Source organism: Balaenoptera musculus, chromosome 1 (genome assembly GCF_009873245.2).
Source record: "Balaenoptera musculus isolate JJ_BM4_2016_0621 chromosome 1, mBalMus1.pri.v3, whole genome shotgun sequence".
Lineage (NCBI taxonomy): Eukaryota > Metazoa > Chordata > Mammalia > Artiodactyla > Balaenopteridae > Balaenoptera > Balaenoptera musculus.
In genome coordinates this window covers 32,377,288-32,392,376 of record NC_045785.1, presented here as the reverse complement: position 1 = coordinate 32,392,376, position 15,089 = coordinate 32,377,288, and the positions used below count along the sequence as shown (strand labels likewise).

The 15,089-nt window shown below is 54.4% G+C and overlaps 1 protein-coding gene across 10 annotated transcripts; it reads right to left on the bottom strand.

Annotated features, from left to right (window-relative positions):
- Positions 1-1,922: 1,922 nt before the first annotated feature.
- Positions 1,923-13,460, bottom strand: MFSD2A (major facilitator superfamily domain containing 2A). Of its 10 annotated transcripts, none has more exons than XR_005021265.1 (15): positions 13,232-13,456; positions 11,663-11,794; positions 10,359-10,483; positions 6,681-6,804; positions 6,492-6,570; positions 5,970-6,127; positions 5,425-5,515; positions 5,184-5,305; positions 4,878-4,961; positions 4,255-4,338; positions 4,049-4,161; positions 3,456-3,599; positions 3,189-3,365; positions 2,679-2,804; positions 1,933-2,401 (listed from the first exon to the last, which is right to left on the bottom strand). XR_005021265.1 is itself a non-coding variant. In XM_036863925.1 (14 exons), the coding sequence occupies exons 1-14, from the start codon at positions 13,322-13,324 to the stop codon at positions 2,338-2,340; spliced, it is 1,584 nt and encodes a 527-aa protein (XP_036719820.1). In that variant the 5' UTR covers positions 13,325-13,459; the 3' UTR covers positions 1,923-2,337. The 10 variants fall into 10 exon arrangements, 7 of the variants coding, with proteins under 7 accessions (XP_036719820.1, XP_036719802.1, XP_036719838.1 ...); XR_005021271.1 differs by having other exon boundaries at positions 3,189-3,264; XM_036863925.1 differs by lacking the exon at positions 2,679-2,804 and having other exon boundaries at positions 1,923-2,401; positions 13,238-13,459.
- Between the last annotated feature and the right edge of the window lie 1,629 nt (positions 13,461-15,089).

The window sequence follows — 15,089 nt, the reverse complement described above, 5'->3', positions numbered from 1 at the left end:
GTCGGCAGGGGTCTTGGATTTCCTCCTGAAGACAATGAGGATTCAAAGGAGTTTCTAAACAGGAAATCTACTAGGTTATCTTAGATAGCTTGCAGAAGGAATCAAATCTGATTTGAGATCAAATCAGTCAGTCAGCCAGTGAGGACGCTGGTATAATCATCCAAGGTGAGAGAAGATAAAACCTGAGAAGTAATTGCAGGGATGGGAAAGAAGTAAGCTTGGGTGGTTTAGGAAATTTCTGTTTTAAAGATGGGATTGAGTGGTTATTGGTCAGAGTGGAGGGAGAAGGGAGGTGTGAGTGGACCTCTGCAAATGTCATCCTGGAGTCCTTGAACGCTCCAGCTATGGAGGTCAGACCAGAGCAGCCTCTGACCCTGAGGGCAGCTCCAAAGGCAGCAGCAGGACCTGGCTTGGTGGTGGCAAAACTATTGAATGGAAATGTACCTACCTCACTCAGAGGGAAGTTATGAGGACTAATTAAATTGATATTTATTAAGCATGTGTAACAGTGCCTGTTATTAACACTTTATAAATTTTAAAAAGTGGTTGAGGGCTTCCCTGGTGGCGCAGTGGTTAAGAATCCGCCTGCCAGTGCAGGGGACACGGGTTTGAGCCCTGGTCCGGGAAGATCCTACATGCCGCGGAGCAACTAAGCCCGTGCTCCGCAACTACTGAGCCTGCGCTCTGGAGTCTGCGAGCCACAGCTACTGAGCCCGCATGCTGCAACTACTGAAGCCCACGAACCTTAGAGCCTGCACTCCGCAACAAGAGAAGCCACCGCAATGAGAAGGCCACACACTGCAAAGAAGAGTAGCCCCCGCTCGGCACAACTAGAGAAAGCCTGCGCGCAGCAACGAAGACCCAACGCAGCCAAAAATAAGTAAATTAAATAAATAAATTTAAAAAAAAAAAGTGGTTGAGTAGAACTTCATCCAAAAAATGGAGCTCCAACTCAAAAAAAAAAAAAAAAAAAGCCCCAAACCCAAAGTAAAAACCAAGCCTAAATAGTCTAAGCATGCCTCTCCTCTGGGCCGCATTTATCCATCTATGTAAAATAAAGAGGTTGGATTGGTAGCCTCTTGATCCTGCCAGTGTTGCTTTCCTGATTTTTTGGAGTTTCATCTAAGTGTGTAAAACCCAATGACTTGCTGAGGCAAGTTCCTACCAGCTTGTGAGGGCAAATTATTAAATTTTCAGGAATTTTGCAGGAGAGCACAACTGCTGGTAACTTGAAATTGGCTATAGTGGGAATATTTACAGCCTGGAAATAGGCAAATGCTACAAACTAGGCCTTCCCCACCATCCTCCTCCCCGCCATCAGTGGTGAGACACCCTCCCCTCAACCAACACATACACCCAGCTAGGTACATTCCCGCCTTCCAACACTGTCATTGTCAGTGGTGGAGGAAGAATCACAGGTCTCTGGGGACCCCGCAGGGGCCCAGTCACAGGGTCTGCCCCAGCACAGCCAGCGCCACATGCTCAGGCAAGCCTAGGGTGGGAAGCAGAGCATGCAGGCCTGAGCAGAGCAAACTGGTTGTTCTCAGACACAGGGGAGCAGTGGGTAGTGGTTAAGGTGCTAGAGTCTCGAAGACCTGGGATGTTACTCCAGTTAGGTCTCTCTTGGCTGTGTGAGTTTAGCCAAGTCCCTTTCAACACTGGGGCTCAGTTTCATCATCTTTAAAATGGGGACAGTCCTGACCTAGCAGGATGCTTCCCAGTATTAAGTGAGAACATCAGCAAAGTGAGAGGAAAGCTTCCACACCTGGGCCGGGTACAGACAGGTGTTCAGTAAATGTTAGCTGATGCTGTTATCACACCTCTACACACATTCTCGCCCCCCAGGGCACCTGCGGCTGAGCGCTCCCTCTCACTCACTGCACCTTGGCACAGAAGGGCTCAGTGTCAGGACAAAGACAGAAAACAGGCAGCTCCGTTTCCCAGCTTTTATGAAAATTAATAACATTAATAGCTCACAGACATATACAAACACACACACTGCTATGTACATGGTCATTAAGTTATTAATTAGTCTCTGTATAAAACGTTTCTACATTAGTGTTCCGGGCTAGGCCCGATCAGTCCTTGTGGCATATTCACAGTAGCAGCCCCTGGGCTTAGCCCCTGGGGTGGGCAGAGGGAGGCTGGTGGCTGTATGAACAGCCCGCCTCACGATGGGCACAGGAGGCGTCCTGGGTCGCTCACTCTCGAGTCTTTGGCTCCCTTCCTGGCATCTGGAGACCAGCTGTTCAGTGAGCAGGCAAGCAGGCCCGGATTCCTCATGTGGCCTGGTGACCCAGGCCCTGTGCATGGTGGCTTCGCGCCACCCAGCAGGCCCTAGAGGATTCTGGCTAGTTCTGTAGAGTCTGTGTCAGAGCAGCCCGAGCTGCTGGCCTCTTCCCTGCAAAAGCCAGAGGAGATGGGCTGGAGGAAGCACCCTTACCCACCTGCTTGTTCCCCGCAGGATCTTGGCTCTGAGGTCTTAGCTGACTGCCAGGCTGGTCTAAATCACAGGACATAGTTTGCTCACTCCCACTCTCAGCCCAGAAACTGCTGGTAGGCTTGTTCGCTGTCCTTGCAGCCCACAAGGCATCCCAAGCCCCAGGACTACGCCCTGGCCCAGGGCGGGTTGATGAGCTCCGCACAACTCACTCCACCCTGCCCTCTGGCCTCCGCACCTGAGGTCCTGCACACCAGGAGAGCCGTGAAGAGTGCGGGCTCTGGAGTCAGAACACCAGGGCTCAGACCCCAGCTCTGCCCCTTATCACTTGTCACTCTTCCTGGTTAAGCCTCAGTGTCTTCATCTGCAGAGTGGGAATCATAGGAATCTCTGACACCCAAGGTTGTTGGACGACCATAGGAGATCATGAGTACATTCTCTAAAATGTAAACTCCTTGAGGGCAGGGATTTATCTGTTTCATTCCCTAGAGCAATGCCTGGCACATGGGCGTCCCATTAAGTACTTGTTGAATGAATAAATGTAAAACCACTCAGCACAGGCAGGCAGCAGGAAGTGTTCAAGAAATGTTGACTGCCACGGTGATGAATCAGCTGGGGGAAAGGGCAGAGGAGCTGTCCCGGGAAGATGTGTGGAAGGCAAATCTGGCTTTGGCCCCAGGAGGCACTAGTCGAGGGCTTAGACTGGATGATGTCCCCTCGTCCACCTCCCTGTCCCTTCCCCACTCACCTCAGAGCCTGCAGGGCCTTCTTGTTCTGCCGCCGCTTCTCCTCGTCAATGGGGTACAGCTTAAAGAGCAGCAGGCCTATGAGGATGAGGACTATGGGAGCCATGGTCACCAGCATCTTCAGTGTGAACTTGACAGGTGCTGGCTGGGAGCAGCCACGGGTCTGGTACCCAGTAAAGCTGTGGGACCCAGTGGTTAGGGGAGTGGTGAGGATGGGGCACCTGGGACCTACCCCTGCCCAGCACTGCCCAGACCCCCACCCCACTCACTCCAGACTGAGGGTGGAGATGCCCAGGGAGACTCCGGAGGCAAACTTGGTGAAGAAGACGTAGAAGGAGAAGAAGATGGGCTCGGTCCCATGGATATGGGGCTGCTTCAAGTGGAAGTCATCAATGACGTCAGGCAGCATGGACCTGTACACAGTGGTGGCAGCCGTGAGCACCCTTCCACCTAGCAACCCCAGGCCCCCACTAGCCCATGTGGTCCGTGTCAATAAGATTGGTCCTCTGAGAGTTTGCAGTCCCACAGCTCACACACAGTTCAATGAGGAGAGGGCAACTTCATGTGAATAAAAAAAGAAGGCCCCTTCCTCCAAGATGAAGTAGCCCCAGATCTAGTTGCTCAGCTAGGCAAGTATAGAGTGCAGGCTAGATCTGAGCCCCCATTTCCCACCCTGACTGGATGTGGTTGTGCAGTTCACAACCTGTACAACTGTACTGGGAAGACCTGCCCCACCCCCAACCTGGACCCACAGAATGGCCTGCAGGGAGAGAAGCCCCCACAGGATTCTCCCTAAGGAGCTTCAGAACTAGGGGGGGTGGGAGGCTGGGAAACATACCCAGCTGGGCCTATATACACTTACCAGGGTAGTAAGAAGGCAGCTGCTACACTGATGCCAGCTGCCACAGCTACCACATATGTGACAATCAGGTTACTCTCCATGAGGGCCACCAAGATGAGAAATGGCACTGCTGACTAGGGGAGCGGGCACAGGAATACGAGTCAGCTGGGAGGCTCCCATCAGTAGCCCCCAAGTCAGCCCAGGCCCTGTCCTTCAGCCCCACTCACTGAGATCCCAATGTACACAGCCATCTTCTTGCCAAACCGCGTTAGGAACCACTGCCAGATGGGGATGGTGACTGTGGCCGAGAACTGTGAATGGGCAAAGGGGGAGAGGGAAGTGGGTTAGAGCCATGCAATCCCCCCTGCTCTGCCCGGGACTCTAAAGGTGCTCCCAGCCCTGCTCAAGAGACAGATGACAACATCTGGACAGTTGAGGACAGGCACCCGATGGCTCTTCAGGGGAGCTGAGAGCGAGTCCCAATCTCCTCTCCTGCCTTCTCTGAGCACAGAGCTCCGGAAGTTCTGGCTTCCACACCTTTGCTTTTGCTATGCTGTCTACTTGAATATCTAACCGCAAACCCTCTTTTCTTCCCCCCAGTGTAATTGAGATATAATTGACATATAACATTGTACTAGTTCAAGGTGTACAACATAAAGATTTGATATATGTACCCAAACTCTTTCTCTCATAGTCCTACCTAAGCAGTGGTAGGTCAGATCCAAATGTTCTGAGAAGCCTCCCTCATCCCTCATGACCTTGGGCCAGTCTGGGAAACGTCCTCTGGCTATCCAAAGAACCACCTCGCAGCCTAAGCCACTTCGGCCACCCTCGGGGGCCCCACACGCACCATGATGGCCAGGAGCAGATTCTGGAATTCGTTGCGAAAACCCAAGGTGTAGGTGCAAAACAGAGCGAAGTTCCCCTCCACCAGCTGGGGGACAGGAGAGCGTGGTGGGAAGAGAGGTAAGGAAACAGGTGATGTAGCCGGGGCTGAGCCTCCGTGACGTTCCCCGTGCTCCAGGGACCTCTGCTCACCCCGCCTCCATTCCACCTGCCCCTCGGGCTTTGTCCCATCCTGAGTCCGAGGCCTACCCCACCCCTTGTTCCACATACCCCCTCCCGCCCAGGCTGCGCATGTCAGGGCCCCACTCACCATGAAAGCCAAGGAGGTGAAGAGGAAGCCGGCAATAAGCTTGATGTACGGGCCATGGCTCATGACCAGCCGGATGCCCCGAAAGAAGGGCATCGGCTTGGCCTGCTGAGTCTCGTAGGGTTCTGGGGGCCAGAGGGGACAGTGAGGCAAGAGCAGAGGCCCCTCCCCAAGCCTGAGGCCCAGGCAAAGGGACAAAACCACCCCACGCTGGGGGCCTGCACCCCTCCCCAGGACCCCTCACCTCTCTGCTCCCGCACGCCCAGGGTCAGGATGACAGCACAGATGACATAGATGGAGGCAATGACCCCTGCCGCCAGCAGGTATGCGTTTTGCTGTAAAGAGGGTAAAGGTGACATAGAGAAACAGTCAGTCTGATTTCATCTCAGCTCCCAGCAGCTCTACTCAATGACCTTGGATCAGTCCCTTCGCTGGGGGCCTCACTGTCTCTATCTGCGAAATGGGAAAATCAGCCTGGGCCTGCTGCTGTTTCCCAAGGCCAAGTCCAGATGAACAAACGGTTAAGAAGGCCAGGCTGTGGAGTCTGAGAGCCCACAGTTCAAATCTCCCCAAATCTAGTTTCTGCAACTCACTAGCTCGATTACCCTGGACAAATCATTTAGCCTCCCTGTGCTTCAATTTCCTTATCTGCAAAGTGGGCATGTTAACACTTTGTATAACAGATGCCCAACATTTACAAACACTAGCCATTATTAATATTTTGAGGATAACGGCAAAATCACCCCATCGTTCCTCATCTCCCCCACCCCTGCCCTGCCAGGGCCTTACCGTTTCTCTGAGCGAGGTGGCGCTCTGCGTGCGATTGGCACCTTCCAAGGCTACTGTAGAAGCATTGGCGTCCTGGACACAAGGTGTATGTGCTTGGCCCACAATCTGCCCCTGGATTGCTGTGCCCAGCACTGTACCTAATACCTCCACGGTCATCCCTGAGCAGGAAAAAGCAAGTCCTTTTAAGGGGCCGCACGGCTTGTGGGCCCCCAGGGAGGAAGGTCAGATGGATATAAGCCGAGCTCTAGCCACAGGTGATAGTAGCAGCTCCAGACAGGATGGTTACTGGGTACTGGGGTAGATGGCACCTTGGCCTAAACTCATGGCCTCGCTATGTGACCTCTCCCTGGTCCTTCCACCTCCCTGGTCTCACCAGAGCAATAAGTTATTTTTAAGATGGTTTCACACCCACTCCCAAGAGCAGGGAGCTGGGCCCACAAGGGAAGAAACATGGTAGGAGGGTCAGGGAGTGGGGGCCCCTGGGTCCCTGGTGGGTGGGATCAGGGGGCTGGGGACACTTACGATACGCAGTGGCAGAATCCCTCTCACTTTGCTCTGTGCTGATGAACATGGTGAGAGCTGAGTAGGGAACGTGGAAACACTGGCATGGAAGAGAGGCCCTCGGCCAGTCAGACGATGGACAGACAGATGTGGCTTCGGGCACCAACCCCGGAGGCCCCAGGGACTTCCCACACCCCTGCCCATACTCACCGTGACCAGTGTCTCAAAGAGGCAGTAGAAAAGCAAGTACCACAGGGTCTGGCCCTGCTGGAAGTCAGGCACAAACCAGATGAGGAAGTAGGCGATGATGGCCAGGGGCGTGGAGAAGATGATCCTGAGGAAGGGGAGGGTTTGAGTGGAGGCAGGATGCCAAAACGCCAGGATCGGGGCCCAGGCTGGACTGCTCTGCAGCCTCACAGGGTGCCCGGCAGGAAGGAAATTCCTCCCCCTGGATGCACCCACCCCAGGGTCTCTGGGAAGGGACTGACGGCCCAGCCCAGAAGGGCACACTGAGGCAGGGCCCCCAGCCTACAATCCTGAGCATGGGGTATGAGGTCAGACCCTCCTGAGTCTTGCCTGCATCTCCCCAGGTGTGAAGGCTCCAAAGACAGGGGCTTTCTATGGGCTGAGGGGCTGAGAATGCAGGCCAAGACCTCAGACGGTGGGGCAGGGAGGCGGGGGGGAGGAGCAATCCCAGTGGGATCTCACCCATGTGTGCATACATAGGAGTGGGGGAGGCCAGCTCCAGGTGAAGGTGCTCCTTCTGGAGCAGCCACAGGGGAGGACTGGGCCCCGTGCCTCCCCACGTGTGAGTCCCACACCATCCTAGTTAGATCTCGGGATGGTCCAACTTCACGGCATCAATATAGAAAGGCAGCAGAGAACCATGGTGAAAAGGCCTTTGGAGCCACCCTTCCGGGATCCAGTTCTGGCTCTACCAGTAACTATAAATAACTTGGTCTTGGGCAAGTTATTTAACTTTTGAGGTTCATTTTCACATCTGTAAAACGATAATAGTAATAGCACCTACCTTACCTTCAACATTTACTCAAGAAATATTCAAGTGCCAACTCTGTGCTGAGCACTAGTCTAATGACTTGGGACGTATCAGTAAACAAAACAGACAAGTCATTGCCCTTGTGGATTTACATTCTGGTTGGCAAACAAAAAATAAACATAAGATATATACTATCCAGCCTTAAAAAGGAATGAAATTCTGACACTTGCTACAATCTAAAACTTGAAGACCTTATGCTAAGTGAAATAAGCCTGACACAGAAAGACAAATCTGGCATGATCCCACTTAGATGAGTCAAATTCACAGACAGAAAGTAGTTGGTTGCCAGGGGCTGGAGGGGTGGAAGGAATGGGGTATTAGTGTTTAACGGGTACAGAGTTTCAGTTTGGAACAAGTTCTGGAAATGGTCGCACAACAATGTGACTATACTTAATGCCACTGAATTGTACACTTGAAAATGGCTAAAATGGTAAATTAAAAAATTTTTAAATAGTGTATTCTACCACACACCAAAAAAGCTACATAACATAGTAGACGGTGATTAAGTGCTGTAGAAAAAAAGAAGGAAAGCAGGCTAAAGGGGATTAGGAGTATCTGGGTACAATTCACAACCAGGTGGCCAAGGTAGCCCTCACTGAGAAGGTGACCTCTGTGCCGGGCCTCGAATGAGAGGAGGGAGTTGGCCTGGCAGCTTGCGGGGCAACAGTGCTCAGGTGGGAAATGTGCCCCAGCAGGCCTGGGGAGTAGGAAGGAGGCCAGGGGGCCAGAGTGCCTGGCGTGAGCATGGGAGATGGAATTAGGAAACGAGGTTGGACAGGAAATGGGATGCCAGGTCATGTAGGGCCCAATAGGCCATTGTAAGGACTTTGGCTCTATTTCACAGGGTTGAAGTAGTTTTGAGACTTCAGTTGATATTAAAATGTAGAACAGTTCTTGGGACACAGCAAGTGTTTGCTGTGATTATCACACCAGGAAAGCTCAGCGGGAGAGTTCAGGGAGCTGCCGAGGGCACTGGGTTGGGAATCAGACCTCAGATCCATCCCTGCTGCATCTCCCATGTGACCCTGCTGACACTCTGCCTCTCAATGGGTGGCCGGGAACTCCAGGAAATTGTTCGCCAGAGTCTTCCTGGTCTGAAATGGAGGATTTAAATGCTGGCTGAGGGCAGGGGCTGGTCTGAGGCCTGGGAGGAGAGGGGGTCCCAGGGCTCATGAGCCCTGGAAGGCCCAGCTTCTTTCTACACCAAAAGGAGAAGGGGTGCCAGGTCCCAGGCCCTAACGGGGGTGGATGAAGAGGAGGGTCATGCACATTACACGGCAGCGCTCAGCATGCGCTCAGACAGGGCTGGGGGTACCACTCAGAGGTATCGCCAGGAGTTCCCACCCCGACAGCTGAGGCCATGTGCTGAATCACAAAGCAGCCTGAAGGGCCCTCAGCTACTTCACCAAGCTGGTTGCCGCACGCGCCTGCGTGGGCGAGACGTCCTCAGATCTCACCTCCCCAAGGGAGGGCTTCCTCTGCTCTCCCACCCTTGCCCTACCCCACCCCTCCCAAATCCTCAGAGAACCAGGGCTCCTCTGGCAGCCTTCACCAAACACTCGCATCCAAGCAGCCGGGCTGTGGAACCAAATGTGACTGGGAGTAACCCGGGCTGCTGCTATTGCTGCTGCTTCAGGCTGGCCGGGGCAGCTGCCTGCCATTGGCTGTGTCTCATGAGGAGATGTGGCAGCACAGCCCCGCCCCTGCCCGGCTGCCAGGGAGGCGGGTACAAGGCCCCGTCTCAGGGGCTGGCTCACCGGGAGCCCCAGCAGCCTGTGCAGGTAAGGCAGACTCTCCTGCCCCCTGGCCCTGAAGCTTGGATCAAAGGCCCCAACCTGGGCCTTTGCCAGGGGCTGGCGGGATTTCAGTGGGAGGGGGGCCTCGTGGGAAAGGAAGCTGTGCTGGGGGGCAGGGACTGTGGGAAGAGCTTTGAAGGCCTTGAAGGCCGGAGACCAGGTATGGGCGCCCCTGGGGCAGGAAGGCGCCCACTCGAGTCTGGATGGGCTAGAGATGAAAGGGGCATGTCCTCCCCCTGCCCCCCAACCACCAAGCAGGATGTCCTGGAGGGAACCAGAGCTCTGGCCTGTCAGCCTGTCCCTTGCGCCTGCCTTTGCCATCTGATCTGTAGCACCACCTCCCCCAGACTTGCCTCAAAGCCTGAGGCTGAGGCGTGTAGGCTCTGTATCAAAGGAAAAGGTAGTTCTCACGGTCTAAGGAGCCAGAGGTTATGCTGTCCCTTCTCGGTTTTACCTTCCACGCTTACCCCTCCACCAGGAGCCACTCTGCAGGGGTGCCAAATTATACATTACTTAATAAGTGCCAGAAATGGTTCTAAGCACATTACGTATTAAAAAATTTAATTCTCACCACAACCCTGTGAGACAGGCATAATCATTATCCCCACTTTGCAGATGAAGAAACTTGAGGCTGAGATGTTAAATGTCTTGCCCAAGGTCGTACAGCTCTAAGTGGCGATGTCGGTATTCAAACTGAGGCAGGCTGGCTCCAGAGTGTAACCTTTCAACGATTATGGGAAGTGATGGAGCGGGAGAAGTTAGAATTCCAGCTTCATGGAAGGGAAAAGGACCTTGGGGAGGAATGGGGCCTGGGCCAGGGGAAGTTGCTCAGTCTAGCAATTCGGCCAGCCTGGGAATGAACTGGCGGGAGTTCCAGTGCCCATGCCTGGGGCAGCTGAGGCCTTGCTGGGGTTTTTGCATCATTCTTTCTCCTCACCCCCCAGCCTGTGACAAACCATGTGGAAGGACCACGGGGTAGCAGACATGTCAGAAGCCCCGCCTTCTACCACCTCAGAAGGAGCATTTTCTACTCACCAGGGCATGAGGCGGCCCAGGCGGGTCCAGGGGGATTTGCTAATGCAGAAGCCCACCAGGGGGTCTGTGATGGCATCCCAAGCTCGGCCCACAAATAGGATGATGGAAGCAGAGAAAGGATCCACCTGGGATGGGGAACAGGCAAAAGATGACTCCCTCATCCTTCAACTGATGGGCAACATCCACCCTCACTGACGGGCAAAAGCAGGGCTCCCTCCCCACTTCAGCCTGGCCATTAGGACCCTGTACTGCTCCCACCCAGGCCTTAAGCATCATCACTTGCCTTGTTAATAATGACAACCACAGTTTCCCAATAGAAGTAGCACTGTGTGTCTCCTTGGAAACTTTCCCAGATATTTCCCCTTATGTCCTCCCCTCCACTGCCCTTGAAAACACTCCCATCAATTAGAATGAATCCAGAATTCAGTTCCTTGCCTCCCTCTCACAAGCCCCAACCACCTGATATCAGAAATGGCATTTGCTGGGTCACCGCAGTGGCCCTCAATTTCCCCATCTGTATAATGGGGTTATGATCCCTGTCTTACAGGGTCAAGCTCTATCTTGGATGTGGAAAAAGGAATTAATAGAAAAAATGTTGAAAAAGTAGACTGTTACTGTCACTACCCATTCAAGCTATCCCCCTCCCCCCAAACCTTCTAGGCCTAAATAGACAGTTTCTCTGGACTCTTCCTCATCCATCAAGGCTCTACTACTACTATCACTCCAGGAAGCTGGAGAGGCCTCTCCCACACTGCAGTTTCCCCAGTCTGACTTTTCTAACTTTTTACATTTTGACAGCAGGTTCCCCATATTTGCACCCCATTTAGGGCCTGGCCCATGGGAGTTGCTCAAAAACTAGCTGCTTAAATGAAGTCATTTGTCCTTTCTGGGGCTTAGGGTTCCCCATCTATTAAGTGAATACAAGATGCCTTGCTTGCAAAGTCACCAACCCCTGAGCCAAGCCAGCTACTGCTGTCCAGCTGGGGGCATTGTGTGCCAGTCTCTTCTAAGAACGTCACAGCGGGCTCCATTCTATCACACCACCGCCTACCCCTCCAGGCTCTGTTGCTCTTGCCAGGCAAGGAGGAGTGAGCTGACCTTGCCAGTAAGACTCCTGGGGCAGAGACTCCCCTTCTGGATACTCTCCAAACCTTCTTATTTCTCATCCACTGTGACTCTGAGAGGCAGGAGAGTAGGGATTCCCAGTCCCATTTCACAGTTGGGGAAACTGACCCTACCCTGGAGTCCGTAGTCTCTCCCACCTTGGGGTGATGGAGGAGCCCTAGCGGGCTAAGCTCACTCACCTGAGCTACATCCAACAGGTAGATCTGCAGGAAGAACCCCAGGGCACAACCCGTCACCTGGTAGGGGGCCCCCCCAACTGCATAGCAAAGTTTGTTGCAAATGGACAACTGGTTTTTCTTCTTTGATTCCTTCTGGGAAGAAGAGGAAAGAATGAAAAGAGATCCATGACCCTGGCCTTCATCCTAGAAGTTTCCAGAGGCAGGAAACTCTGGAACTCTGCCAGGAGGAACAAGTCTGCCTTGCCCTATTCCCACCCAGGGAGAGCTCACTTCCCACAAGAAATGAAAGGTATTCTCTGTTCTTAAAAATCTGGAAAAGGGGAATCCATACTGAGGAAGTAGCCCCTAAGCCACCCCACCCCAAACCCAGATCCTTATCAGCTCGTCTTCACTTAATGACTCCCCCCAAGGCCTCAGTTCTGTTTCTTTCCAAGTTGGAGGGGGAGCACGCTCCAGCAATGGACCTGTCCCCACCTGGCACCAGCTGCCACAACCTGAAAATCCTCTTGCCGTCAAGAGCTGCCTAAGCCCAGCCCTGGCTTCTGCCCTGGTTCAGAGGCTAGTGAACCTGCCTACTGGGTGAGGGCTCTAGAGATCCCTAAGGGCCCAGCCCAGCTGGCTGTAGGCCCAGCTGTTCCTTCCATCTGTCCCAGAGTCTCCCTGGCCCCTGGAGGCAGCCAGATCTTCAGGCAAACCCAGGAGCTGTCCTACCCTCCCTCTCTCCCTGTCCCCCTCCCCCAGTTCCCAGGGGATCTTGGAGAGGGGAGGAAAGGCCTCTAGGTGCAGGGCTGGACCCTCTCTGGGTGAGGCACTAGGGAGGTTAAGGTTGCCCAGGGAAAGTAGATTACTCATACATGGGAGCAGCATAATTGCTTACCCAGGCTTCTTCCAAGGATCGGTTAATAAAATTAAAACGAAAAGGCAGTCACCTCCTAGGCGGATATCTTTTGCCTGGGATCCCTCCCTGGGGCCGCCTGATGTCATTGGGTCCTTCATTATGTCCAGAGAGCTAGGAATGGGGCCGAAGGTCAAGACGCGCAAAGCGCCGCGCGCGGGCCGACACCTACACTCACACAAACGCCTGCGGAATGCGGCTCCTTTAAGAGCAGAGCCCTTGCTCTTATGAATGAACTTGAGCGGCCCTCACAGCGGAGTTGAGAAGCAGGCGTAGCATGTGGTGGTGGAGAGCAGGGGGATGAGAGATTTGGGACCCAGGTGGGTTTCCCAGATTTCTGGGGTCTCTCTGGCGTCTAGGGCAGCAAAATTAAGCGGCTGGTCACAGAGGAACGGAAACCGACTAGGCAGAGCGGAGCCGGGCACCACGTGGAGCCGCCGGTGGGGCCGCTCCCCAGAGACACCCAGAGTCGGGGGTGGGCAAAAGGGGGCCGGCGCCTACAAAGCTTCTCCATCACTCCCTGCCTCCAGGGCACCCCAGGGCCCTCTCCTGCCTCTGGGTCCTCCTGTTCCCGGCTTAGCCCAAGGTGTCCCAGAACCAGGTTTATCCCGTGACGCCCCCACCTCAGCCTGCCGCCCACCCTTGACCCTCCACCCGGGGTGCCCGGCCCTCACCTTCACCTGGACCGGGCGTTCACCGGCTTGGAGGATGCCAGTGGGCAGCAGCCCCGCGGCGGAGCCGCTCTCGGCGCCCTCTCCTTTGGCCATGAGCCGCGGGCCACGCCGCCCCGGACCGGGAGGCCGGGATGCTCCTCTGCTCCGCGATGTTCCTCTGCTCCGTGGGCCTCCGCTCCGCCCGGGCTCGCGTTGTAGTTGTAGCCGCCGCCGCCGCTACGAACGCCGCTGACTCGCTCACTGCACTCCCCACGCGCCTCTTAAAAGGTTGGGCCCTGCCCTCTCTAACTGGCCAATCCTGGAGCTCTGCTACACCGCCGCCAGCCAATCCTGGAGCCCGTCGGTCCTCCCGCCGGCCCAAACCCCTCTGCAGCTTGTGCCACCAAGCCACGTTCTCCAGCCTGGAACCCGCATCCGGCTGCGCGTCTCCGCGCAACCCCGGGGTTAAAGCCGGAGACCCACTTGACAAGCACGAGGAAACTGAGGTCCAAGGCTAAAAGTGACCTGCCCGATGTCCCCCAGAGTGAGTTCTACCTGAGTGAGATCTACACCCCATGACTTCCGACCCCCAGGCCTAGGAAAGGCAGGGGCTTGGAAACCCACTGCCCTCTTTAACGTCTGGAGTTAGTTCGAGTCTCCCTCTGCTCCAAACCTGGAGGATATAGCGCTGACACTTTCCTAACCGACACCCCTCTCCCCTCCCCCAAGACGGACCATTTCTTCTTCCCAACATTGGCATCTGTAGGGCCCTCGCGATGGGAGAGAAAGACGAGGCAACGCAGTCGCAGTCGCTGCCGGCAGGAAGCTCCTAAGTTGTGGAGAGGAGTCGGGACCACAGCCATTAGCACACAATGATGATAACAGCGGCATTTTATGGAGAGCTTCCTTCATGCTTAACATGATCTAATTCAACCTCCATAACCACCGTGTGAGGGTGGTACTATTATTATCCCCATTTTACAGCCGAGGGAAGGAAAACTCAGAGAAATGAAACTGCTCTCATGTGGCAGAGCCAGGCCTATAAGGTTTTGCCCCATTTCACATCCTTCCCTCTCCACAGCCCCGCGCTATCCCTCTCAGCAAAAATTATGAGAAGGCTAAACCTGTCTCCTCAAGAAGAAGCCTTGGGAGAGGGAATTCCCTGGCGGCCTAGTGGTTGGGACTCCGTGCCTTCACTGCCGAGGACCAGAGTTCAATCCCTGGATCCCTGGTCGGGGAACTGGGATCCCACAAGCTGCGTGGCACGGCCAAAAAGAAGCCCTGGGAGATACAAAGCTCTGGGTTGAAACAATCAAGGAAAGTTTCGAAAGAGTGCTGAATAATCTGGTCCTTGAAAGAAGATGGGGGACTTCCGTGGTGGCACAGTGGTTAAGAATCGGCCTGCCAATGCAGGGGACACGGGTTCGATCCCTGCTCGGGGAAGATCCCACATGCCGCAGAACAACTAAGCCCGTGCGCCACAACTGCTGAGCCTGCACTCTAGAGCCCTCGACCCACAACTACTGAGCCCACGTGCCACAACTACTGAAGCCCGCGTGCCTAGAGCCCGTGCACTGAAACAAAGAGTAACCCCCACTTGCCACAACTAGAGAAAGCTCGCATGAGGCAACAAAGACCCAACGCAGCCAAAAATAAATAAATTTATAAAAAAGGAAGAAGATGGGAGGCCAGACCCAGATGCCAGAAAACAGTCTTCTACCACCTCTGGGTCCCTTATGTCACCATCACCCCTGGCTTCCCAGGCACTCAAGAGGCTGGGAAGGGGCCAGTTGGCACTGACTAGTGAAGTGGTTGCTGGGACGCTCAAAGGCTACTCACTCCTGTGCCTGTGGTTGCTCAGTGTCAGTTTCCTTTTTTC

Coding starts and splice junctions, on each gene's coding strand:
- MFSD2A (XM_036863907.1), bottom strand. CDS start 13,324: ATGGCCAAAGGAGAGGGCGCCGAGAGCGGCTCCGCCGCGGGGCTGCTG. Junction 11,795..13,231: donor AACGCCCGGTCCAGGTGAAG/GTGAGGGCCGGG, acceptor TCTTCTTCCCAG/AAGGAATCAAAGAAGAAAAA. Junction 4,162..4,254: donor CTGTGTACATTGGGATCTCA/GTGAGTGGGGCT, acceptor CCGCTCCCCTAG/TCAGCAGTGCCATTTCTCAT.